Source organism: Carcharhinus amblyrhynchos, chromosome 27 (assembly GCF_965287045.1).
Source record: "Carcharhinus amblyrhynchos chromosome 27, sCarAmb.v2.hapA, whole genome shotgun sequence".
NCBI classification, from domain to species: Eukaryota; Metazoa; Chordata; class Chondrichthyes; order Carcharhiniformes; family Carcharhinidae; genus Carcharhinus; species Carcharhinus amblyrhynchos.
In genome coordinates, this window is record NC_137350.1 from 3527417 (window position 1) to 3553443 (window position 26027).

The window sequence follows — 26027 nt, forward strand, 5'->3', positions numbered from 1 at the left end:
GAACGGTTGAGAGTTGACTCATAGAACCCTACAGTACAGAAAGAGGCCCTTCGGCCCATCGAGTCTGCACCGAACACAATCCCACCCAGGCCCTACCCCCATATCCCTACATATTATACCCCACTAATCCCTCTAACCTACACACCCCTGGACACTAAGGGGCAATTTCTTAGCATGGCCAATCAACCTAACCTGCACATCTTTGGACTGTGGAAGGAAATTGGAGCACCCGGAGGAAACCCACACAGACACGAGGAGAATGTGCAAACTCCACACAGACAGTGACCCGAGCCGGGAATCGAACCCAGGACCCTGGAGCTGTGAAGCAGCAGTGCTAACCACTGTGCTACCGAGCCACCCAGAATGTGTTAACCACATTGCTACAAATCTACAGTCATATGTAGGCCAAATCAAGCAGGGACGGCAGATTTCCTTCCCCAAAGGACATTAGTGACCCAGACGAACTTTTATGACAAATGGTGATAGTTTCATGGTCATTACTGAGGCAGCTTTCAGTTCAGGTTTCTTTTTATTTAATTCCCAAGGTGAGATTTGAACCTGGACCCCCAAACAGAAAAATGCTGGAAAATCTCAGCAGGTCTGACGAAGGCCTGGGGCTCTGACAAGGGTCATCGAGACTCGAAACATTGGCTCTATTCTCTCTCCCCAGGCGCTGTCAGACCTGCTGAGATTTTTCAGCATTTTCTCTTTTTGCTTCAGACTCCAGTATTCGCTGTATTTTGTGGTTATCCCCAGTTTTTAACCTGGGCCTCAATATTACAAGTCAGAGTGAAGCAAGTCTTTTTTTCAAGTACTGGACTCCTATCGCCCTGATCGCTTGTTATTCATGTGCAGAGCTGCCTGATCTCAGAGAGTGCATTACCCCACAGTGACAGAATCCAATCAAATCCCTTACAGAGGGGACAAGGTTTATATCCTTTCTCCTTTACCGAACTTTAATGCTATTTACCTTAATTACTAACAAGCAAAGGGGCTTCTCCTGAATTTGGATATAGAACATAGAACACTACAGCACAAACAGGCCCTTCGGCCCACAAGTTACGCCGATCATATCCCTACCTACCAGGCCTATCTATAACCCCCAATCCCATTAGATCCCATATACTCATCCAGAAGTCTTTTAAAAGACCCCAATGAGTTCGCCTCTACCACCACCGATGGCAGCCGATTCCACTCACTCACCACCCTCTGAGTGAAAAACCTATCCCTGACATCTCCTCTGTACCTGCTCCCCAGCACCTTAAACCTGTGTCCTCTCACAGTGACCATTTCAGCCCTGGGAAATAGCCTCCGAGAATCCACTCTATCTATTCCTCTCAACATTTTATAAACCTCTATCAGGTCGCCTCTCAACCTTCGTCTCTCCAGGGGAAGAGACCTAGCTCCCTCAACCTATCCTCATAAGGCATGCCTCCCAATCCAGGCAACATCCTTGTAAATCTCCTCTGCACCCTTTCAATAGCTTCCACATCCTTCCTGTAGTGAGGCGACCAGAACTGCGCACAATACTCTAAATGAGGCCTGACAAGGGTCTTATAAAGTTGCAGCATTACCTCCCGACTCCTAAACTCAATCCCTTGATTAATGAAGGCCAGTACACCATACGCCTTCTTGACCACATCCTCCACCTGCGAGGCCGATTTAAGAGTCCTATAGACCCGGACCCCAAATATATTAGTGACTATCTTATATTTCTGGATTTACCACAAATGGAAATATCTTTTCTACATTTATCCAATCGGATTCCTACATAATTTTAAAGCCCTCCATTAGGGCACCCATCCATCTTTGCCTTTCCTGAGGGAAGTGGCCCAGCTTGTTTGCACTGCCCCCAGTGGCACTCGCGGCCTACGGCCGGAGGCTCTTACCCTGTTTGACTCGGGTCAGGACAAATTCCAGCTCTGCCAGGTGCTGGATGCTGACCAGGTTTCCCTCAGACCTCACGCAGCTCTTCTGTGACTCCTGCCAGCTCCTTCTCTCCGTGTTTAGTCGGTAGCAGTTACACTGAAACGGCAGCCAGCCCACGTCACACTTGGTCTTCCGGTTCACCCAGATATCTAATGGGGAAGAAAAAAGGAGGGGAATCGGTTATCTCTTCAGCCAAAATGTCTCCTCGATGTTTCTTACAGCTGAACATAAAACAGACTTGGTACTGAATGTGATTTGGAAAGATGCATTCACGTGGTGTGTAATTTTAAGAAAGGGAGTTTTTTTATTTATCTCAGACTTTGTGTCACCTCCAGGATGATCTAAAAGTTAACGCCAATGATGTAGTTTTTTTGATGTGTTAGAAAGTTACAGCCCAACCAATTTACGCACAGAAAGCTCTCACAAAAACCCAGCCTGCAGGTGCAGCAGGTGATCAAGAAGGCGAATGGGACGCTGGCCTTTATAGCAAGGGGGATAGAATATAAAAGCAGGGAGGTCTCGCTGCAACTGTACAGGGTACTGGTGAGGCCGCAGCTGGAGTACTGTGTGCAGTTTTGGTCCCCTTATTTGCAAAAGGATATATTGGCCTTGGAGGGAGTGCAGAGAAGGTTCACCAGGCTGATACTGGAGATGAGGGGGTCAGCTTATGAGGAGAGATTGAATAGACAGGGTCTGTACTCGTTGGAGTTTAGAAGGCTGAGGGGGATCTTATAGAGACGTATAAGATAATGAAAGGGATGGATAGGGTAGAGGTAGAGAGATTCTTCCCGCTTAGAAAGGACAGCAGGACTAGAGGGCACAGCCTCAAGATAAGGGGGGGGCGCAGTTTAGATCAGAGTTGAGGAGGAACTTCTTCACTCAAAGGGTGGTGAATCTCTGGAATTCTCTGCCCGTTGAAGTGGTGGAGGCTGCCTCGCTGAATATATTTAAGTCACGGGTAGATAGGTTTCTGATAGACAGGGGCATTAAGGGTTATGGGGAGAAAGCGGGAAAGTGGAACTGATCCACTTCAGATCAGCCATGATCTTATTGAATGGCGGGGCAGGCTCGAAGGGCTAGATGGCCAACTCCTGCTCCTATTTCTTATGTTCTTATGTACAAACAACACGGAGATAATCTGTTTCAGTGACTTTGTTTGAGGGATAAATATTGACTCAGAACTTCTCTGCTCTTCAAGTAGTGCCAGGGGACCCTTCACTGAAGAAAATTAAAATGTTCAGGATGTGACATCAGAATCCAACAGTGATAATCAATGGTTGCAGGAGAGAATGACCTTTGACCTTGCCGCGAGGTACGATCCCCTTTTGATGAAGCTGCTCTGATTACATTCCATTTCCCTCATCCATTGCTGGATGAATTGCCTCTTGCTGGAGTTTCCAGGTGCCTCTCTGTCTGGCATCTTACCAAAGTACCACCTTCATGTGGTATGGTAACCCTCAGGGTTCCTGAGCCAACTGAGGTGACAGCATCAGTGCCAAACTGTAAGCTGCAGAGACCACCAATCAACCCACCAATCAACCTTACAATCTACAGAGCACTGCAAACACCCAGATGTGTGGGCGGCACGGTAGCACAGTGGTTAGCACTGCTGCTTCACAGCTCCAGGGTCCTGGGTTCAATTCCTGGCTCGGGTCGCTGTCTGCGTGGAGTTTGCACATTCTCCTTGTGTCTGTGTGGGTTTCCTCCGGGTGCTCCGGTTTCCTCCCACAGTCCAAAGATGTGCGGGTTAGGTTGATTGGCCATGCTAAGAAATTGCCTCTTAGTGTCCAGGGATGCGTAGGTTAGAGGGATTAGTGTAGGGGATTAATTGTAGGGATATGGGGGTAGGGCCTGGGTGGGATTGTGTTCGGTGCAGACTCGATGGGCCGAAGGGCCTCTTTGTGCACTGTAGGGTTCTATGATTCTACGCGTGAGCCTGGGGGTGAATGAGGGTGAGTGAATTCTATCAGGGATAGATGGGGAATAATGAGGATGACAACTCAATCTTCCTGGAATACCACCCCTACCCAGATATTGCCAGATCCAATACCAGGTCAGTCTGGATCCAGATCCTTCCCTATTGAATCTGCTCCATTATGGTCCCAATGTGGACAAAGAGGGTAAGAGCCTCATCAGCAAGACTCTGGAATATTATTCCCCAGTGTTGTGTTAACTTGGGAGCCCAGGTACCCGAATCTTTAAGTGTGAAATGCCATCAAATACACTAATGGAATGTTGGGTGGAGGAGCTGGAATCCAAACGATTGGAACTTATTCTGCAGCCAAATAGGGCCCTGGTCAGCTGGAGATGGGAATGGTGGTGTAATGGGAATGGTGGTGTAATGGGAATGGTGGTGTAATGGTAATGGTGGTGTAATGGTAATGCCACTGGGCTAGCAATCCAGCAGCCCAGGCTAATGCTCTGGGAACATGGATTCAAATCCCAGCAATGGCAGCTGGCGGAACGAGACTTCAACTAATAAATCTGCAATTTATAAAGATAATCTCAGCAGCGGTGACCATGACAACAATCATCTGTGTGACTCACTCAGTTCAAGGGCAAATAGGGATGAACAATAAATGTGGCCTTTCCAGCGAGGCCCACATCCCATGAAAGAATAAAGAAAAATACCTTCTCTAGACGCCGGTACTCAGTTGTTGACACTGAATTTCGGGTGGGATGGATTGGCGTTGGAGGGTTTGCAGTGTGGTTTTGTCAGAATAATACAATAACTTGGATGGTTATGGGGACAGATTGTATGAACTGGGTTAATATCCACATGAATTTAATAGGGGGGTTTAAAATGTTTAAAGAATTTGTTAGCATTGGGGATAGAGGGATTATTTCCCCCTGCTTACGGGAGGGAAATGGAAATCCAGGAACACAATCTAAATATCAGAGCTTGCTCAGTACAAGTCTATTGACATTGAGGACAATAAATATTTTTGAAGTGAGGATATCCAGTGACGTGGAGCTAAAATTGTGGACATGGAGTTGAGCTACAAACAGCCATGTCCTTAGTGAATGGCTTGATGGGCAGAACAGCCTCCTCCTGTTCATAATGAATGGCCTTCAGTAGCAGTTGGGAGGTGATCCATGGTGCTGTATCTCTGTCACTGCTTCTCTAAAGTGGATTTCCCAGAGGTGCTGCACTCAGTGCCACCTTACTATCATTTAGTTCTTCCCCTTGGGGAAGAGAAGTGCTTTTTTGAGAGTTTTTAATCTCTTTTGCTGAGATATCTTTTGGCTTCAACGTATCAGAAATTTCTGACTCCAAGTTCCTTAGGTCAACAGGGGCACAGTTGCCTGAGTCAGAACATATAGATAAACACATGAATTAAGAGGAGGCCATTCAGCCCCTTAAGCCTGCTCCACCATTCATAAGATCGCGGCCAATCTGATTGTAACCTCAACTCCATAGACCACCTTCCATTTGCTATTTGTTTGCCTTGATGGCTGTTCTTTATGTAGGAACAGGACGAGACCATTCAGTTCATCAGGCCTACACCCCCATGCAGTTAGATCATGGCTCCATTTCCCACCTATCACTTACCAAGCTCTGTTTCCATGGCCTTTTGACGAAGGAACTTCCAAAGAATCTCAACCGTCTAAGAGCAAACAAATTCTCCTCATCTCCATCTTAAAAGGAGTGCCTCTCATTTTTAAACAGGAATCCCTAGTTGTCAATTCTCCTACAAGAGGAACCATCCTTTCTACATCCACTCTGTCAATACCCGCTAGGATCTTATGTTTCAATCAAATCACCTCTTACTCTTCTAAACTCCAGCCCAGCCTGTCCAACCTTTCCTCATGGACAATCCTTCTATTCCAGGTGTTAGCTCTAGTTTGTGGGTTATTGTTTTACTTGAGGAATTTAAGCATAACTCTTGGGAGAGAAGGAGAGGTTCATTGGATGGAACATTAAATCCTGTGTCCCCCCCCCACCTCTCTGGTAGATGTAAGAGACGTGATGGGGAGATGCCGGCGTTGGACTGGGGTAAACCAGGTTGGACTTTAAGCTGGTGTTGTGAGACTTCTTACTAGATGTAAGAGACCCCATGGTGGTATTTTGGGATGATGAGTTCCCTGAGTGCTTTGGCCAAAATCCATCCCTCAACTAAAACAGATTCTCTGTGTGGGAGCTCACTGTGCACAATTTGTTGCCGAGTTTCGTATCGACAGTGATTACACGTCAAAAAGTATTTTGTCTGTAAAGGATGTTGGGACATCTCGGGGTTGTAGAAAAGATTATCATAGCACTTTTTGTGGTTCCTGCACGCCTCAAAGTCCTTACCGCCAATGAAGTACATTTTGAAGTATAGTTGCTGTTGTAGTGTAGAAAACACAGCAGTTAGAACATAAGTACATAAGAAATAGGAGCAGGAGTCGGCCATCTAGCCCTTCGAGCCTGCCCCGCCATTCAATAAGATCATGGCTGATCTGAAGTGGATCAGTTCCACTTTCCCACTTTCTCCCCATAACCCTTAATTCCCCTGTCTATCAGAAACCTATCAACCCGTGACTTAAATATATTTAGTGAGGTAGCCTCCACCACTTCAACGGGCAGAGAATTCCAGAGATTCACCACCCTTTGAGTGAAGAAGTTCATCCTCAACTTCATTCTAAACTGACCCCCCCCCCATGTTCTTACATTAAATCTGCTCCCCCTTATTTTGAGGCCATGCCCCCTAGTTCTAGTTTCACCCGCCAGTGGAAACAACATCCCTGCTTCTATCTTATCTATTCCCTTCATAATCTTATATGTTTCTATAAGATCTCCCCTCATTCTTCTGAATTCCAATCAGTATAACTCCAGTCTACTCAGTCTCTCCTCATAAGCCAACCCTCTCAACTCCAGAATCAACCTAGTAAATCTCCTCTGCACCCCCTCCAGTGCCAGTATATCCTTTCTCAAGTAAGGAGACCAAAACTGTACACAGTACTCCAGGTGTGGTCTCACCAGCACCTTATACAGCTGCAACATAATCTCGCTGTTTTTAAACTTTATCCCTCTAATAATAAAGGACAAAATTCCATTTGCCTTTTTAATTACCTGCTGCACCTGCAAACCAACTCCTTGAGATTCCTGCACAAGGACACCCAGATCCCTCTGCACAGCAGCAAGATGCAATTTTTTACCATTTAAATAATAGTCCATTTTGCTGTTATTCATACCAAAATGGATAATCTCACATTTACCAACATTGTACTCCATCTGCCAGACCCTCGCCCACTCACTGAGATTATCTATATCCCTTTGCAGATTTTCAGTGCCCTCTGCACACTTTGCTCTTCCACCCATCTTAGTGTCATCTGCAAATTTTGACACACTACACTTGGTCCCCAACTCCAAATCACCTATGTAAATTATAACAATTGTGGTCCCAACACTGATCCCTGAGGCACATTACTAGTCACTGATCGCCAACCAGAAAAACATCCATTTACCCCCATTCTTTGTTTTCTGTTAGTTAACCAATCCTCTATCCATGCTAATACATTACCTGTAACACCGTACATCTTTATCTTGTGTAGCAGCCTTTGGTGCGGCACCTTGTCAAATACCTTCTGGAAATCCAGATACACCACATCCACAGGTTCCCCATTGTCCACTGTGCATGTAATGTTCTTAAAGAATTCCACCAAATTAGTCAAACATGACCTGCCCTTCATGAACCCTGTATCTTACCAATGGGACAATTTATATCCACATGTCTCGCTATTTCTTCTTAATAATAGATTCAAGCATTTCCCTACTACAGAAGTTAGGCTAACCGGTCCATAGTTACCCGCCTTTTGTCTACGTCCTTTTTTAAACCGTGGCGTCACATTTGCTGTTTCCCAATCTGCGGGAACCACCCCAGAGTCCAGCGAATTTTGGTAAATTACTGCTAGTGCATTTGCTATTTCTCCCGCCATCTCATTTTGTACCCTGGGATGCATTCCAACAGGACCAGGAGACTTGTCTTCCTTTAGCCCCATTAACTTGCCCAACATTATCTCTTTTGTGATAATGATAGTTTCTAGGTTCCCACCTGCTATAGCCTTCCTGTCATCAATTTTTGGCATGTTATTTGTGTCTTCCATTGTGAAGACCGACACAAAATACCTGTTCAACGCCTCAGCCATTTTCTCACAAGTGAGGATCAGCTGACCAGCTCACCTGGTAGACAATGTATCCAGTGACAAAATAATGTGGTGGTCAGCTGACCCAGTATAAATAAGAAGCAGATGGGAATTGTGGAGAGCTTGCATGGCCCAGGGTGTGGCCTCAAGTGTTGGAGCAATGAAGTTTTTTTATTCAACCATTTTCTTTGATTTACTCTCGGAAGTTTATTATTTGCAACTGAAGAATTCCTTCTACTGGATGAACAATTTGTACACAGCAAGATCCCACTATCAATAATGTGATTATGACCAAATAATCTGTTCAAGTGACGTTGACTGACTTGGCCAGGACCCACCTCCCTCCCTCTTCCATCAAACAGGGCTGATGACATCTTTTAAATTCACCCAATCAGGCTGATGGGACCACAATTTAATGCCTCATCTGAAAGACGGCTTCTCTGACAGTGCAGCACTCCCTCAGTGCTACCCTGGAACGTTGATTTTTTTTTGTACTCAAGCCTTAGAGGGGGACATGAATCTGGAACCTCGCGGATAAAGTGCCCGGAATGAGATCTTCATTCCAAGGATCAGGTGCAATGTGGAATTTGGCTCAATGACCCCATACATAGACAGAAGGTGGAGACATGAGTTTCTGATTGCTGAGGTGGGTAGTTTACCCTTCACTCCTCACAGCCCCTCAGCCACTCCTCCATATCCATCCCGCCCCGCCCACCCCCACCTTTACAAAATACTTGTTCAAAATCTTTGCTATTTCCTTGTTTTCAGTGATTAATTCCCCAATCTTACCCTCTGAGGTACCAGCATTCATTTCAGCTTCTCTCTTCCTTTTCCTATATTTGTGGAAACTTTCACTGCTTTTCCTTACATTTCTTGCTGCTTTACTCCCACGCTCTCATTTCTCTCTCTGTCTATTATTCATTCAGTCGTCCTTTGCTAGTTTTGAACATTTTCCCAATTTTCAGGCTTGCTGCTAAATTTTTCTTTCAATTTGATACCAGTCTTAATTTCCCTAGTCATGGTTGGTGCATTCTTCTTATAAAGCTATCTTTGCTAATTTGTTCGGTCTAATCAAAGGACAAAGAAAAATACAGGAACAGGCCCTTCAGCCCTCCAAGTCTGTGCTGATCATGATGCCTGCCTAAACTAAAACCGTATGCACTTACAGAGTCTGTATCCTTCTGTTCCCATCCTGTTCAAGTATTTGTCTAGTTGCCCCTTAAATGCCGCTATTGTACCCGCTCCCACCCCGTCCCCAGGCAGTGTGTTGCAGACATTCACCACCCTCTGTGTAAATAACTTGCCCCCGCACATCTCCTCTAAACTTTTCCCCACGCATCTTAAACCTGTGTCCCCTCGTACTTGACTTTTCTACCCTAGGAAAGAGCATCTGACTATCCACTCTGTCCAGGCCACTCATAATCTTGTAAACCTCTATCAGGTCACCCCCTCAACCTCTGTCGTTCCATTGAGAACAAACCGAGTTTCTCCAACCTCTCCTCATAGCTAATACCCTCCAGACCAGGCAACATCCTGGTAAACCTCTTCTGTACCCTCTCCAAAGCCTCCACATCCTTCTGGTACTGTGGCGACCAGAATTGTACGGAATATTCTAAATGAGACCAAACCAAAGTTCTGTATGCCTGCAGCATGACCTGCCGATTTTTATACTCAATGCCCTGACCAATGAAGGCAAGCATGCCGTATGTCTTCCTGACTATCTTATCCACCTGCGTTGCCACTTTCCGTGATTGGTGGACATGTACACACAGATCCCTCTGCCTACCAATACAGCGAAGGGTTCTACCATTTACTGTCAATCAATATGAAGATTAAATTCACCAATGAGTTTTGTGGGAATAATGGTGTTGAAGCTGAGCTGTAGTCAATAAATAGGAGTCTGACGTAGGCATATTGTTATCTCGGTGTTCCAGGGTTGAGTGCAGGGCCAGGGAGATGGTGTTATGGGTCAAGGGTGGAGGAGGAAAAACACATTGTTAAGATGGCGGCGCGGGCTCGTTGGGCCGAAGGGCCTGTTTCCTGTGTTGTGTTGTTCTTTGTGTCTGCTGCAGACGTGTTGCAGCAATAGGCAAATCATCCAGGGCTTCCAGGGTGGAGGGCATGCTCTCGGTCTTGCTCAAAACGGGCGCAGAATGCATTGAGTTCATCAGGGAAGGGTGTGTTGGAGCTGGCGATTTTACGTGCCTTCAACTTGTAATCTGTTACATCTTGCAGTTCTTGCCATTGTCGGTGTGGCGAGCCTGGGACTCTCGCTTGGTCCGGTCCTGTCTTTTAGCATCTCTGATGGATCTCCTTACATCCTATCTGGATTTCCTGTATCGGTCAGGGTCACCTGACTAGAACGCCTCAGACCTGGACTTCGGCAAGCAGTTCACCCATGGTTTCCAGTTGGAGCGCACACAGATTTGCTTCTTTGGCACGCAAAGAACTCCTCTCTCACTTTGTGTATAAAGGAGAAAGGAGTTTTGACAGATAACAAAGAATTCGGAGACAGTGGACAGAGCACCTTAGCCTGAAAGAGTAGACGTTAAAGCTCGGCTGAAATCCAACAGCTGCCCAGATCCTTCTTCATCTGTTCATGGGATTATGGTCATCACCGATTGGCTCAGCATTTACTCCCCATCCCTGAGGGGTGAAGGATCAGAGCTGTGGCTCTGGAGTCACATGTAGGCCAGAGTGGGATAAGGACGGCAGATTTCCTTTCCATTAACGAAACAGATGGGTTTTTACAACGATCGATAACAGTTTCATGGTCATCCTTAGACTCTTAATTTCAGACTCTTGTTGAATACAAATTTCACCATCTGCTTTGGTGGGATTTGAACCCAGGCCCTCAGAATCTCTAGATTACAGGTCCAGCGACAATACCACAACCTCCCTAAATGTGATAAAGAGGAGAGAAAGCCCACAGATCATACACGAACTGAAGGGATTACAGATATATGTGGGAATGTAACTCACTGTTTAAACTCTAGCTGTGTTGATATCTGTTGTGTGATAATAAATAACACTTCAGAATCATTAGACTCAGATCCAAATCCCTTCCAAAATCTCACACTCAGCAGGGTGTGTCTGAGGGGGGGCATCTCAGGCTAGTCAGTAAGCAAAGTACCATTTCCTTTATACAACACCATGCCAAGAGTCTCCCAGCTCATTGTTCCTCTAGGAAGCTGGGGTCACTTCAGGACATTCTATTTATTATACTCAGGGTGCTGCCAAAATACCATCTGGTTTCAGTCAAATCAGAAGTAATCCCACAATCTACTCCAAACCTCTAGCACTACAGCACAGCCAAATCAGAGACACACACGATTCCTTAAGCTGCCCACAAGCTTAGCTTCCACTCATCAAACATGGTCAGATCAGGAGTTTCAGCTAGACTCGCTGAAGAGGAGATTTGTTCCACTGAATCAACCTATCAGCACTGGGCCTCAGCAACGCCTGGGAAACATCGTGGGGATTTAACACTGCCGCTAATTAAGATCTTTCTTTCTCTCACATTCAATAACAGACTCCCCCCTTCCTGCCTCCCCCATCACCTCCTTCCTCCACCTCCCCCATCACCTCCTCCCCCTTCTGCTTCCAACATCCCTCCCTCCCTCCCACCCTGTCCTCCCCCTCCTGCCTCTGACACACCCTCCTGCCTCTGCCACCATCTCCTCCACCTCCCTGCATCCCCACCACCACCTCCCCCTCTCCGCCTCCCCCACCACCACCTCCCCCTCTGCCTCCCCCACCACCTCCTCCCCCTCCTGCTTCCTACACTCCCTCCTCCCCCCCAACTCTGCCCTTGCCCTCCAGCCTCTGACACCCCCTCCTGCCCTCTAGCCCCTGGGTCACTGATTTTCCATTGGTTTCTTCCACGGATTCTTACTCGAACTATCCCAGGCGCTGTGATTGAGGTGATTTCCAGCGAGTGCGAGGCTACAGACCAAGGACAGGAAGTTGCTTCAGGCACAGGCACGATGGGCTGAATGGCCTCTTTCTGGGTTGGACGGGTCTCTCTCTCTCTCAACCTATTTGGGCGTTGTGTGTGGCTGGACTTCTCTGGCTGTTCATGCCAGCGGGATCTTCTAGTCCGCAGACGGTGCACCCCCATCCCGGGCTTCCCGACGGCATCGGGTGGAGTCAGTGGGAAATCTGATTGGCTGCAGCAGTAGATCTCGGAGCCTGTGAATGGCACGCCACCTCCTGCTGCAGGAAACACACTGTGGAGAGGCCAGAGAATCCCACCTTTCCCTAAATCCCCCCTGACCTCCAGCGTCACCACAATCAGGGAGCTTATCTTCAAATCTCCAGCCTCTCCCTGAGCCTCTACTACCCGCCCCACACCCCCCACAACCTTCCAATCCACAGCCCCTCTCTAACACTCTCCAGACACCATGTAATCTCCCATCAAGCTCAGACTGCAGAGGTTTTTTCCCTTATTGACACCAACATCTCACTGCAGCAGCTGTGACTCCAGCAGGAACCAACAAGACAAAGCACAGGTTTTATCTCATCATTGGATTACAGCACAGCAAGAGGCCATTCCTGCCAGCTCCCAGCAAGAGCAACCCAGTTCATCTCTCTCCCCAACCCTTTTCCCCAAATCCCTTCAAATGTTCTCTCTTCAGAATCTTATTCAATTCCATTTTGAAAGCCATGATTGAATCTGTCTCCACCACACTCTCAGACAGTATATTCCAGATCCTAACCACTCGCTGTGTGAATCTGTCTCCACCACACTCTCAGACAGTGCATTCCAGACCCTAACACTCGCTGTGTGAATCTGTTTCCACCACACTCTCAGACAGTACATTCCAGATCCTAACCACTCGCTGTGTGAATCTGTCTCCACCGCACTCTCAGACAGTACATTCCAGACCCTAACACTCGCTGTGTGAATCTGTCTCCACCACACTCTCAGACAGTGCATTCCAGACCCTAACCACTCGCTGTGTGAATCTGTCTCCACCACACTCTCAGACAGTACATTCCAGATCCTAACCACTCGCTGTGTGAATCTGTCTCCACCACACTCTCAGACAGTACATTCCAGATCCTAACCACTCGCTGTGTGAATCTGTCTCCACCACATTCTCAGACAGTACATTCCAGACCCTAACCACTCACTGCATAAAAGGATTTTTCCTCGTGACACTTTTGCTTCTTATGCCATTCTCCCTGTAACCACGTAATTCAGTTCCTGACTCTGTGGCCAATGGGGACAGTCCACCTCCCCCACTCTGTCCAGACCCCTGATGAATTTGAACACCACTACTGAATCTCTTCCCAACCTTCTCTTCATAGAAACCCTACAGAGCAGAAGGAGGCCATTCAGCCCATTGAGTCTGCACTGACAACAATCCCACCCAGACCCTATCCCCATAACCCCACATATTTCCACTGCTAATCCCCCTGACACTAAGGGGCAAATTAACATGGCCAAGCGTGACCTGCACATCTTTGGAGGGGAGGATACCCGCGCAGACATGAGGAGAATGTGCAAACTCCACACAGACAGTCACCCAAGGCTGGAACTGAACCAGGGTCCCTGGCACCATGAGGGGGCAGTACTAACCACTGTGTCATCCAGGGAGAACAGCCTCAGCTTCTCCAATCTATGTAACTGAAGTCCCATACCCCTGGAACCATTCTCACTAACTTTTTCCGTACACTCTCTAAAATCTCCATTTCTTCCTGGAAGTGCGGTGCCCAGAAACAATACTCCGTCTGAGAACAAGACAGAGGTTTCTAAATATTCATCATGAGCTTGCTTTTGTAATTCAATGTCTCTGTTTAAAAAAAGGCCAGGATCCCATACATCATTTTAACTACTTTCGCTCCTTTAATGGTGATTTGTGCCTATTTATCACCAGATCTCTCTGTTCCTGGACTCCCTTTCAAATTGTACTCTTTATTTTATATTTTCTGTCCTTGTTTTTCCTACCTGAATGTATCCTTTCACATTTCTGTGCTGTAAATATCTGCCAATGGTCCACCCATTCCAGCAGTCGAAGTCCTCCTGAAACCTCACTATCCTCCACACACTTTACAATTTGTTATCTGCAAATTATGAAATTGTACTGCCTAAACTCGAGTCCAGATCATCAAGAGAAGCAGAAGTCACGGCACGGTGGGTTAGCACTGCTACCTCACAGCTCCAGGGTCCTGGGTTCGATTCCTGGCTCAGGTCACTGTCTGTGTGGAGTTTGCACATTCTCCTCGTGTCTGCATGGGTTTCCTCCGGGCGCTCCGGTTTCCTCCCACAGTCCAAAGATGTGCGGGTTAGGTTGATTGGCCATGCTAAGAAATTGCCCCTTAGTGTCCAGGGATGCGTAGGTTAGTGGGATTAGTGGGTGGGATACGTGGGTAGGGCCTGGGTGGGATTGTGTTCGGTGCAGACTCGATGGGCCGAAGGGTCTCTTTCTGCACGGTAATTTCTAAATCTTAATTTTGACCACTGGGGATCCCATTCTACCCCCATCAGGACAGGAACATTCTGTAACTACCCCCCCCGTTGGGACAAGAACTTTTCACCACTGGTTCCCCTATCACTCGGCCAACTTCATGTTCATGGTGCCTCTGTCTCCAGTCTTGCCGACAAAGTTACCATGTGGCTCGATCAAACATCTCTTGGATGTCCAGATCCACCATGTCAACGGCATTCCCTCACCAGCCGGCCTCTTCATCCAAAACCTCAAGCAAGGTGGCCAAACACGATTTATCTTTAACAAATCTCTTCTGCTTTTCGTTGCTGAGTCTGTATTTGTCGAAGTAACTGTTATCCCAGGTCACCATTTCTAGAAGTTTTCCTGCTATCGAAATTAACCTGACGGGTCTGTACTTGCTGCATTTATGATTTTATGAATCCTGGATTTAAGGAGGATTGGACAATTATGGCCTGCACAATTTCCCCTTCTCTTCCATCAGTATCCATGGAGGCATCTCACCAATCCTGATGATTTATTAACTCGAAGTACAACCAGCCTTCCCGTGACCTTCTCGGTCAGATATCCCATCGAATGCCTCAACCATCTCTTCTTCTATTCTTCCTTGGTACAGACAGGTTAAGGGTGCCTCAAGCTCCCACTGCCTCCACGTGTAAATCAGATCTCCTTTTTGTTATGTATGCTGTGGCACGCCCCTTTAAGAGACTCAGGACTCGGCGACTCAGGACTCGAGTTGTACCCTGGGTGGAGCTTGCCCGGGCAGTCTTGTGCCAACTATGTTAGGGGGCAGACATGAGAGGGCAGGCGATAGAGACCAGACGTTAGAGGGTAGACGTGAGAGGGCAGACGCAAGGGGGCAGACGTATTAATAAACAGTTCCAGTAGCTTACTTCTGCTAACCTTGTATTTGTCTTTATATCAGACCTCGTATCTCTTTGTCCCTAACATCACCCCTCACTACCTTATTGCCAATAGAAGACTTTGAATCCCATTTTATATTGGCTGCCTCTCTCTTCTCATCCCCAGATCTGCTGAAACTTCCATCACCATCAGGATTAACCTACGGAGCGCTCGTGCCTGATTATTTTCCCACCTGTGGTCACAGGATCCTTGGATTTTGGTTTCTTCTTACAGACATATGGCCGGGCGATGCCACAATCTTTGTTCTGCCATCTCCCGGAAGATTCTGTCCGGATAACTCCGCAGTTTTCCTCCAGCGAGTTTGCTGGCTGGTCTGTAGAACAGAAGAAAGGAAGATGTCAGGGAGTGTTGTTAAGCCTGGGCCTGTTGATCTTGTGCTTATGGCCACGTGGAGAAGTCTCGTTCTCCAAAACACACTTTGCACTGACCAGTAAACCCCAGAAATAAAATGACCTACACCCACCAGGTCTGTGGGTCAGTCATAGAATCCCTACAGTGCAGAAGGAGGCCATTCGGCCCATCAGGTCTGTATCTGACTCTCTAATAGAGCATCTTATCCAGGCCCGCCCCATGTATTTACCCCGCTAATCCCCCTAACCTATGCAAATTTGGACAGTAAGGAGCAATTTAGCAAGGCCAATGCAACTAACCAGCAAGTCTTTCGGACTGTGGGAGGAAACCAGAGCACCCGGAGGAAACCCACGCAGACACGGGGAGAATGTTTAAATCCCACAGTAGCCCAAGGTTGGGATTGAACCCGAGTCTCTGGCGAGGAGTTCCTCAGCCAAGAGAGGGCATAGGTTTAAGGAGAGAGGGGAGAGATACAAAAGTGTCCAGAGGGACAATTTTTTCACACAGAGGGTGCTGAGTATCCAAGCTGCCGGAGGTAGTAGTAGACGTGGGTACAATTTTGTCTTTTAAAAAGCATTTAGATAGTTACGTGGGTAAGATAGGTATAGAGGGATATGGGCCAAATACGGGTAATTGGAACTAGCTTAGGAATTTTAAATAAAGGCAGCATGGACAAGTTGGGCCGAAGGGCCTGTTTCCATGCTGTAAACCTCTGTGACTCTAAGAGGGCAGGAGGGACACAGAATTCTTAGCAGCACCCAACTAGATTAAAATCAGAGGCAGTTAACACAGCTACCCAGTTATAAAGTGAGCCTCACATCAAGCGATCAACTTCAGATCAGGATTTCAACCAAAATAAATAATAGGTGGCATTAGGTATCAGATCCCAGTCATCAATTTGTGTCACCACAGTTAGGAGAGAGAGAGAGACAGAGAGAGTATAATAGACAGAGAGCGGTTAGAGTGAAAGAATGAGAAAGTGAAAAAACAAGAGAGAGACAACAAGGTAACAAGAGCGGAAGAGTTACTTTGGGGAGAGTTTTTAAACACAAATTTGACCTTTTTGGTACAAGATTCCTGAGGCCAAGTGGTAAGGAGTGTCTGAAAACAGATGCGTTAATGGCAAAAAAAAGTTTAAAGATTATTTATTAGGCTTAAATTAACACTGCAATGAAGTTAGTGTGAAAATCCCCTAGTCGCCACACTCCGGCTCCTGTTCGGGTACACCGGGGGAGAATTTAGCACGGCTGGTGTACCTAACCAGCACGTCTTTGGGCTGAGAGAGGAGACGGGAGCACTTGGAGGAAACCCACGCAGATACAGGGAGAACATGCAGATTCCACACAGACAGTGACCCGGGCTGGGAATTTGAACCTGGGTCCCTAGCGCTGTGAGGCAGCAGTGCTAACCACTGTGTCACTGTTCCCTCGAACAATCTGGAATGTTCTATTTGCTGTGGGTGGCTCACCTGGCGATGGTGACTCGAGCAAGAGTACTCGTGGGCATAAACAAGAGAATTTGGATATAGATACTAAAGGACGAGACTGAAGCTTGTTGATAATTAGGGTGGAGACTACAGGAGGAGAGCAGCCAGGTGAATGGATTGGGCAGATAGGTGACAAATACAGTTCAGTGGCAAAATTATATGAAAAATAACACATTTTAGAAAAACATCAATACAAAATGAGGAGATTTGTAACAGAGTGCAGGAACAGACAGTGTGTGTCAGTGCAATATTTCTTCAGGTTGTGAATGTGCAGTAGAGAGATCAAAAGTTAGTTAATATTTAGAGAATTGATTACCACTCTCCCAGTTGAGGTACTTCAATGGTGATCCATCAGACCACTGCCAACCGCCATCAATGTCCAGATCATTCAGGCCAATCCACAGAGTAGCGCTATAACCGGTCAGGAGACCTTGGAAAGGAGACAACCCACAAAGTGAAACTGAGTAAAGCTGCTGCTTTGTGACACTGCCAAAATAAACCTCCACTGTTCGCGAGCGTCAGTGCTTCAGGTGGAAGTGGTCCTCTTTGCCCCAGGCACCTTCCACTGCCTCAGACAGTAGCCAACTTGTGAACATTCATTCTCAGGAAGTGTGCATCACTGGCAACGTTGGCATTTTTGTCCATCCCTCGGGAAGGTGGTGGTGAGCTACCTTTTTCCCCCACTGCAGGCTTGGCAGTCACAATATTACAAAATATGTAATAATTACAAATTACAAAAAATGAACTGCAAAAGGTTGTGAAACCAGCCTCCCACCCATTGACTCTGTCTACACTTCCCACTGCCTCAACAATGCAGCCAACATAATTAAGGACCCCACACACACTTCTCTCTTCCACTTTTGGGAAAAAGATACAAAAGCCTGAGGTCACGGACCAACCAACTCAAGCGCAGCTTCTTCCCTGTCAGACTTTTGAATGGACCTACTTTGCATTAAGTTGATCTTTCTCTACACCCTAGCTATGCCTGTAACCCTACATTCTGCACTCTCTCCTTTCCTTCTCTATGAACGGTACGTTTTATCTGTATAGCGTGCAAGAAACAATACTTTTCACTGTACGTTAATACATGTGACAATAATAAATCAAATTAAATCCAACCAAATCAAAATATTCCCACTATCTTTGGAGTGGCTCAAGGCAAGTGTCTTGCTGGCCACCTCATATTGAGACTAAAAGACAAGTACAGTGATTCAGGTCTGGAGACGCTGGTGTTAGACTGGGGTAAACACAGTAAGAAGTCTCACAACACCAGGTTAAAGTCCAACCAATTTATTTGATAGTAAATAAGCTTGTGAGTTTACTATCAAAGAAATTGGTTGGACTTTAACCTGGTGTTGTGAGACTTCTGACTGAGACACGCTAAGGACCAGCCAAGTATACAGAGCTGGTTTCCTTACCTAAAGAATATTAATGAACCATTTGATCATTCAACAGCTTCACGGTCACCGAAACTGATGTCAGCGTTCAGGAATTTTAAAATAACATATAAATTCTCAAACTGTCGTGTGGTGGGATCATGAGTCCAGTAAAATAACCCCAGTAATACCATCTATCATCTAACTCTGGGGCCTTTCAAATGGTGCTTTGAAACAAGTGGCCAGTTTTGAATCACAATTGGAACAGGCCAACCCCAGGAGAGTGAGGACTTAGCGTCTCCTCCCATGGATAACTGGCCGAGGGGATGGGAGGGGGTGAGGGGTGCAGGGTTTGAGTTCTGTTGTGCTGCCCAGCTGAAAACCTGGGAATGAACGCATGTCTCCACATCGTGCTCTGGGATCTTGCTGTGGGATTTTCCAGCCCCGTCATGGCGGGACCCTCCCGTCGTTGGGCAGCCCACCCTAAAGTCCATTGCCTTTTAGCAAGATTGGATGATCTCGGTGGTGGGCGGGACTGTAAAATCCCACCCCACAGGCAGGAAACTGGGATTTGCTTTAAAAGGAAGGAATCTCGGAAATTTCCATGATGCCCACTCAAAAATTAGGATGGAAGTAACTCAGCACTTTTAGGGAGTCTGGAGTTGGTGTGCTTGGATCAATAACACTCCTGTGCTGTGTTAAAATGGTCAATACAGCCCACCCCGCTCTCCAAAATGCACAAACTGAAGCAGGCAGCAAGGGATCAGATTGCAGACGCTGGGAGCCTGAATTCTGGTACATCTCTACATCTCCTGTTAGGCTTGGCCCTTGGCCAATTGCCAGAGGAAGTGAGTCACTACGTGGTAACCTTCCAACTCGGGTTGAGGCAAAATACTGGCAGGAGTTATCCCCAGGCTCCGGCCTAGCCCCTTCTGGAGAGCCCGGCCTGAGGCAAGTCACATGACCAGCAGAGGCCTGCTGTGGAAAAGAAAACACTAGAAAGATACACAAACATTTCAGAGCAAGAACTCTCAATGAAACGGTAATATACAGAGAGAGTGTGAACCTCACCAGCCCTTCCCAAACTTATACCACGCATGGGAAGCAGGTGCAGGCATCACTAGAGTTAAGGAGATTGGTTGTGTTCTGTACGGTGCAGGATCAGCCGTGGAGTTGGCAATATTCCTTTCCGTATAGAATGTTCCTCCTGACACTGAAGTATCCATTTCTTATTAAAGACTTTAATAGAACATAGAACACTACAGCACAAACAGGCCCTTTGGCCCACAAGTTGCACCGATCATATCCATACCTACCAAGCCATAGAACTCCCAATCCCATTAACTCCTAATCCCATTAAATCCCATATACTCATCCAGAAGTCTCTTAAAAGACCCCAGCAAGTTCGTCTCTATCACCACCGACGGCAGCCGATTCCACTCACTCACCACCCTCTGAGTGAAAAACTTACCCCTGACATCTCCTCTGTACCTGCTCCCCAGCACCTTAAACCTGTGTCCTCTCGTAGTGACCATTTCAGCCCTGGGAAATAGCCTCCGAGAATCCACCCTATCTATTCCTCTCAACATTTTATAAACCTCTATCAGGTCGCCTCTCAACCTTCATCTCTCCAGGGAGAAGAGACCGAGCTCCCTCAACCTATCCTCATAAGGCATGCCTCCCAATCCAGGCAACATCCTTGTAAATCTCCTCTGCACCCTCTCAATAGCTTCCACATCCTTCCTGTAGTGAGGCGACCAGAACTGCGCACAGTACTCCAAGTGGGGTCTGACAAGGGTCTTATAAAGTTGCAGCATTACCTCCCGACTCCTAAACTCAATCCCTCGATTAATGAAGGCCAGTACACCATACGCCTTCTTGGCCAATGGATTGATGATGGCAACAAGCAGTTGATGTTGAACTTGCCCAAGGCTCTGCTGCTCCCTCCTTACCCCAATCCACACCCCCTCTACTCTCCGGGTAACTCATCCCAACTCCATGGAATAAATGGATGTGTTTGAGCCACTCAGACAACCTCTAGACTGAGTGGACATGAATTAGGGGGAGGGGGGAGCCTCCAGCATTTATTGACTACACCCCAGGGTGGAATTTTCTGAAGTAAATGGCGCGGTGTCTGACTGGCCCACTCCGCTCCAGAGCAGGTTTCCTGCTACTTGGTGCCCTGAAGGTCTGGGGTGTGGTTCACATTGTCACTCTGGATGGAGGGGGTGGTGCCTGGCTCCACAGAGAATGGGGCATCATGATTTACATTTAAATTAACATCCCCCCCAACCCCCGTCACAGACATGGAGGGGCACATCCCATAAATTCTGGGGCAACCCCCCGATCACTGAATATCAGTGGGGGTGGGGGGGGCACAATCCTTTCTCCATACCCTCTCTCCACTGTTATTGGGGCTCTCGTCTCTCCCCTCACTCATATAAAGGGGACCCCAACTCCCCCCCCCGAATGGAGGATGGTTACTCCCCTATCAGAGCCCACTTTTCACTGCCCGGGTACTGACCCTCTGACAGTACGGCACTCCCTCAGCACTGACCCTCTGACAGTGCGGCACTCCCTCAGCACTGACCCTGCCTGACAGTGCGGCACTCCCTCAGCACTGACCCTCTGACAGTGCGGCACTCCCTCAGCACTGACCCTGTCTGACAGTGCGGCACTCCCTCAGCACTGACCCTCTGACAGTGCGGCACTCCCTCAGCACTGACCCTCTGACAGTGCGGCACTCCCTCAGCACTGACCCTCTGACAGTGCGGCACTCCCTCAGCACTGACCCTCTGACAGTGCGGCACTCCCTCAGCACTGACCCTCTGACAGTGCGGCACTCCCTCAGCACTGACCCTCTGACAGTGCGGCACTCCCTCAGCACTGACCCTCTGACAGTGCGGCACTCCCTCAGCACTGACCCTCTGACAGTGCGGCACTCCCTCAGCACTGACCCTCTGACAGTGCGGCACTCCCTCAGCACTGGCCCTCTGACAGTGCGGCACTCCCTCAGCACTGACCCTCTGACAGTGCGGCACTCCCTCAGCACTGACCCTCTGACAGTGCAGCACTCCCTCAGCACTGGCCCTCTGACAGTGCAGCACTCCCTCAGCACTGACCCTCTGACAGTGCAGCACTCCCTCAGCACTGGCCCTCTGACAGTGCGGCACTCCCTCAGCACTGACCCTCTGACAGTGCGGCACTCCCTCAGCACTGACCCTCTGACAGTGTGGCACTCCCTCAGCACTGACCCTCTGACAGTGCGGCACTCCCTCAGCACTGGCCCTCTGACAGTGCAGCACTCTCTCAGCACTGACCCTCTAACAGTGCGGCACTCCCTCAGCACTGACCCTCTGACAGTGCGGCACTCCCTCAGCACTGACCCTCTGACAGTGCGGCACTCCCTCAGCACTGACCCTCTGACAGTGCGGCACTCCCTCAGCACTGACCCTCTGACAGTGCGGCACTCCCTCAGCACTGACCCTCTGACAGTGCGGCACTCCCTCAGCACTGACCCTCTGACAGTGCAGCACTCCCTCAGCACTGGCCCTCTGACAGTGCAGCACTCTCTCAGCACTGACCCTCTGACAGTGTGGCACTCCCTCAGCGCTGACCCTCTGACAGTGCGGCACTCCCTCAGCACTGACCCTCTGACAGTGCCGCACTCCCTCAGCACTGACCCTCTGACATTGCGGCACTCCCTCAGCACTGACCCTCTGACATTGCGGCACTCCCTCAGCACTGACCCTCTGACATTGCGGCACTCCCTCAGCACTGACCCTCTGACAGTGCGGCACTCTCTCAGCACTGACCCTCTGACAGTGCGGCACTCCCTCAGCACTGACCCTCTGACAGTGCGGCACTCCCTCAGCACTGACCCTCTGACAGTGCGGCACTCCCTCAGCACTGACCCTCTGACAGTGCGGCACTCCCTCAGCACTGACCCTCTGACAGTGCGGCACTCCCTCAGTACTGAATGGGAGTGTCAGTGTAGATTACAGGCAGAAGGCTCTGGACCAGGGTTTGAACACAATAAGAAGTCTGACAACACCAGGTTAAAGGCCTCCATTCACCTGGCAAAGGGGCAAACCCTGAAAGCTTGTGAGTTTACTATCAAATAAATTGGTTGGACTTTAACCTGGTGTTGTCAGGCTTCTTATTCTGTTTACTCCAGTCCAACGCCGGCATCTCCACACCAGGGTTTGAAGCCAGGGTTTTGTGACTCGTGTGAACACATTACTGACCGAGCCGTGTTCCTGTCGTACCGTTAATGTAGGTTTGCTCGTGAAGTTCAGTAATGCTCAGGAGGTCAGAGTTCTGCTGCTGACAGCTAATACGGGCCTCACTCCAGGAGAGAGTGGACTGGAAGTTGAACTGGTAGCAGCTATGGGTCAATGGATCCTTGTCCCAGAACGTTTCACAGTCATCACCTGAGGACAGAGAAGCTTTATGGTTAAAAGTCCACAGAAGCAAGACTGATACATCATTCAGCTAATAGCATGACACAGATTTCTGTTAGAGATTGCACACAAATCGCGCTGACAACACATACACTGCCAGTGAGAATAACGATATGGAAGGAAGCGACTGTAATCAGAGCTTTCAAAATCTCCAAATGCCCCACACAACAGAGGCACAGATTAACTTTAAAATTCTTGGGGAGTGCATGTCACTGGCACAGTCTGAGTTTACCGTACATCCCTCGTTACAGACAGCAGTGGTGCTGACAGTCCACGCGCTGTAGGTACACACACGGTGCAGTTACAATTTCCAGCCCCACTGTGGTGGACGCCAGCCAAAATTTCGGCAGCACCGGTAAATCCGGCAGGTGTCGGAACTGGAAGATCTGGCCGGGAGTTCCAGGATTCCCGGGTCACTGTCTGTGTGGAATTTGCACATTCCCCTCGTGTCTGCGTGGGTTTCCTCCGGGTGCTCCAGTTTCCTCCCACAGTCCAAAGACATGCAAGTTTGGTTGATTGGCCGTGCTAAGAAATTGCCTCTTAGTATTCGGGGATGCGTAGGTTAGGGGGATTAGTGGGTATAATATGTAGGGAAATGGAGGTAGGACCTGGGTGGGATTGTGTTCGGTGCAGACTCGATGGGCCAAAGGGCCTCTTTCTGCACTGTAGGGTTCTGTGGTTCTAAGATTTTGACCCAGTGACAACTGTAACAACAACAATAATTTCCAAGTCATGATAGTTTGAACGGGATCTTGGAGGTGGTGGTGGTCCCTTGTACATTCTGTCCTTGTCTCTCAGGGTTGTAGGGGTCACGGATTTGGGAGGTGCTATTGAAAAAGCCTGGGACAGATCCACGGTGCTTCTTATAGATCAGACACATGGTAAGCACACAAATCAGATTGTGAACCTTCATCACAGTCTGCTGATTTAAGCATGTTTGCTCTCAACCACTGGCCACTCTCCCTCTTCAGCTCATTCCTTCCTTTCTCACTCCCCTCCTCCCCGACGCATCCTCTCTTTCCTTCTATTCCCTCCAACCTCTCTCCTTCCTTGACCCATTATCTCCTCTTTTCCCCTCATCCCTTGCTGCTCTTTTCTCTAACTCTTTGCTCTCCTTCCATTCTCTACTCACCTGCTTCCCCCCTTCTCCTTACAGCCTCCCCCCATCCCTTTCCCACCTGCCAGCTATAGCTCAACAGATATCACTATCTCACAAACATAAATATATGACTCAGGATCTGGAGTAGGCCACTCGGCCCCCCCCCGAGCCTGCTGTGCCATTCAACAAGATATTGGCCAATCTGATTGCAAGCTCCCACCCCCCCCAATAACTTTTCATTCCCTTTGCTTAAGAATCTACCCACTTCTGCCTTCCAAATATTCAGACACTGATCCCACTACCTTCGAGGAAGGGAGCTCTAAACCTCTGAGAGAAACACAATCTCGTCACCTCTGTCTCAAAAGGGCAACCTCTTATTTTTAAATAGTGACCCCTAGTTCTCCATCCTCCTACAAGCACAGGCATCCTCTCCACATTCCCCCCCTGTCAGTACCTCTCAATCAAGCTGCATCTTACTTTTCTAAACTCTAGAAGATACAAGTCCAGCCTCTCTAACAGGTACAGCAGGTAATTAATTAGCTTTCCTAATGACTTGCTGTACCTGGATACTAGCCTTTTAAACATAGAACACTACAGCACAAACAGGCCCTTCAGCCCACAAGTTGCGCCGACCATATCCCTACCTACCAGGCCTATCTATAGCCCTCAATCCCATTAAATCCCATATACTCATCCAGAAGTCTCTTAAAAGACCTCAAAGAATTCGCCTCCACCACCACCGATTCCACTCACTCACCACCCTCTGAGTGAAAAATTCACCCCTAACATCTCCTCTGTACCTGCTCCCCAGCACCTTAAACCTGTGTCCTCTTGTAGCAACCATTTCAGCCCTGGGAAATAGCCTCTGAGAATCCACCCTATCTATTCCTCTCAACATTTTATAAACCTCTATCGGGTCGCCTCTCAACCTTCGTCTCTCCAGGGAGAAGAGTCCCAGCTCCCTCAACCTATCTTCATAAGGCATGCCTCCCAATCCAGGCAACATCCTTGTAAATCTCCTCTGCACCCTCTCAATAGCTTCCACATCCTTCCTGTAGTGAGGCGACCAGAACTGCGCACAGTACTCCAAGTGGGGTCTGACCAGGGTCTTATAAAGTTGCAGCATTACCTCCCTTTTGTGACTATTTCAGAACTCTGCACTCTCTCACCATTCAGATACACTTTTATTCTTCTTGCCAAAATGGAAAATTCCACATTTGACCACATTAAAGCCTATTTACCATATCTCTGCCCAGTCACTTAACCCATCTGTATCTTTCTGCAGCCTCCTTAGGTGCTCTTCACAATTTACTTTCCTCCCTACCTTGGAGCAACAGCAAACTTAGTGAACGTAACTTCGGTCCCTTCATCCAAGTCATTTATATAAATTGAACAAAGTGAGGTCCCAGCACTGATCCCTGTGGCATCCTGCCAACCAGAGAACGGCCCATTTATACTCCTGCTTCCTGTTCACCAGTTATCTGTCCGTGCCAATATGTTATCCCTACTCCTATACTCAAAAACTAGTTCATTGGGTGTAAATTGTTTTGGAATGTTTAATAGTGTGATCTAGATGTTTTTCCCTTGCTCCATTTCCCTCCTCTTTCTTCTCCATTACATTCCTCTCTCCCTCCTTTTGCTCTCATTTCTTCTCCCCATTATCCCCTACTCCCCAAACCCTCTCCTTCCATCCCTTTCAGAGCTCACCCTCATCTCCTCCACCCTCCTCTCCTACCTGTGGATATGGTTAATATTTATGTTCCATTCCAGAAGGCATTTGAAAAGGTTCCACATAAAAGACTGTTGACCAAATTGAGAGTG

General features: G+C 48.0%; 1 protein-coding gene across 1 annotated transcript in view; it reads right to left on the bottom strand.

Moving 5' to 3' along the window:
* The window catches only part of mrc2 (mannose receptor, C-type 2), a 294508-nt gene that overhangs the window by 176932 nt on the left and 91549 nt on the right, over positions 1 to 26027 (bottom strand). Inside the window, exons 4-7 of the mRNA XM_080213436.1 lie at positions 22913 to 23077; positions 17585 to 17698; positions 15604 to 15744; positions 1890 to 2078 (exon numbers count right to left, since the gene is read on the bottom strand). Coding sequence (XP_080069562.1) covers positions 1890 to 2078; positions 15604 to 15744; positions 17585 to 17698; positions 22913 to 23077 — 609 coding nt within the window. The remainder of the gene's footprint in view (positions 1 to 1889; positions 2079 to 15603; positions 15745 to 17584; positions 17699 to 22912; positions 23078 to 26027) is intronic.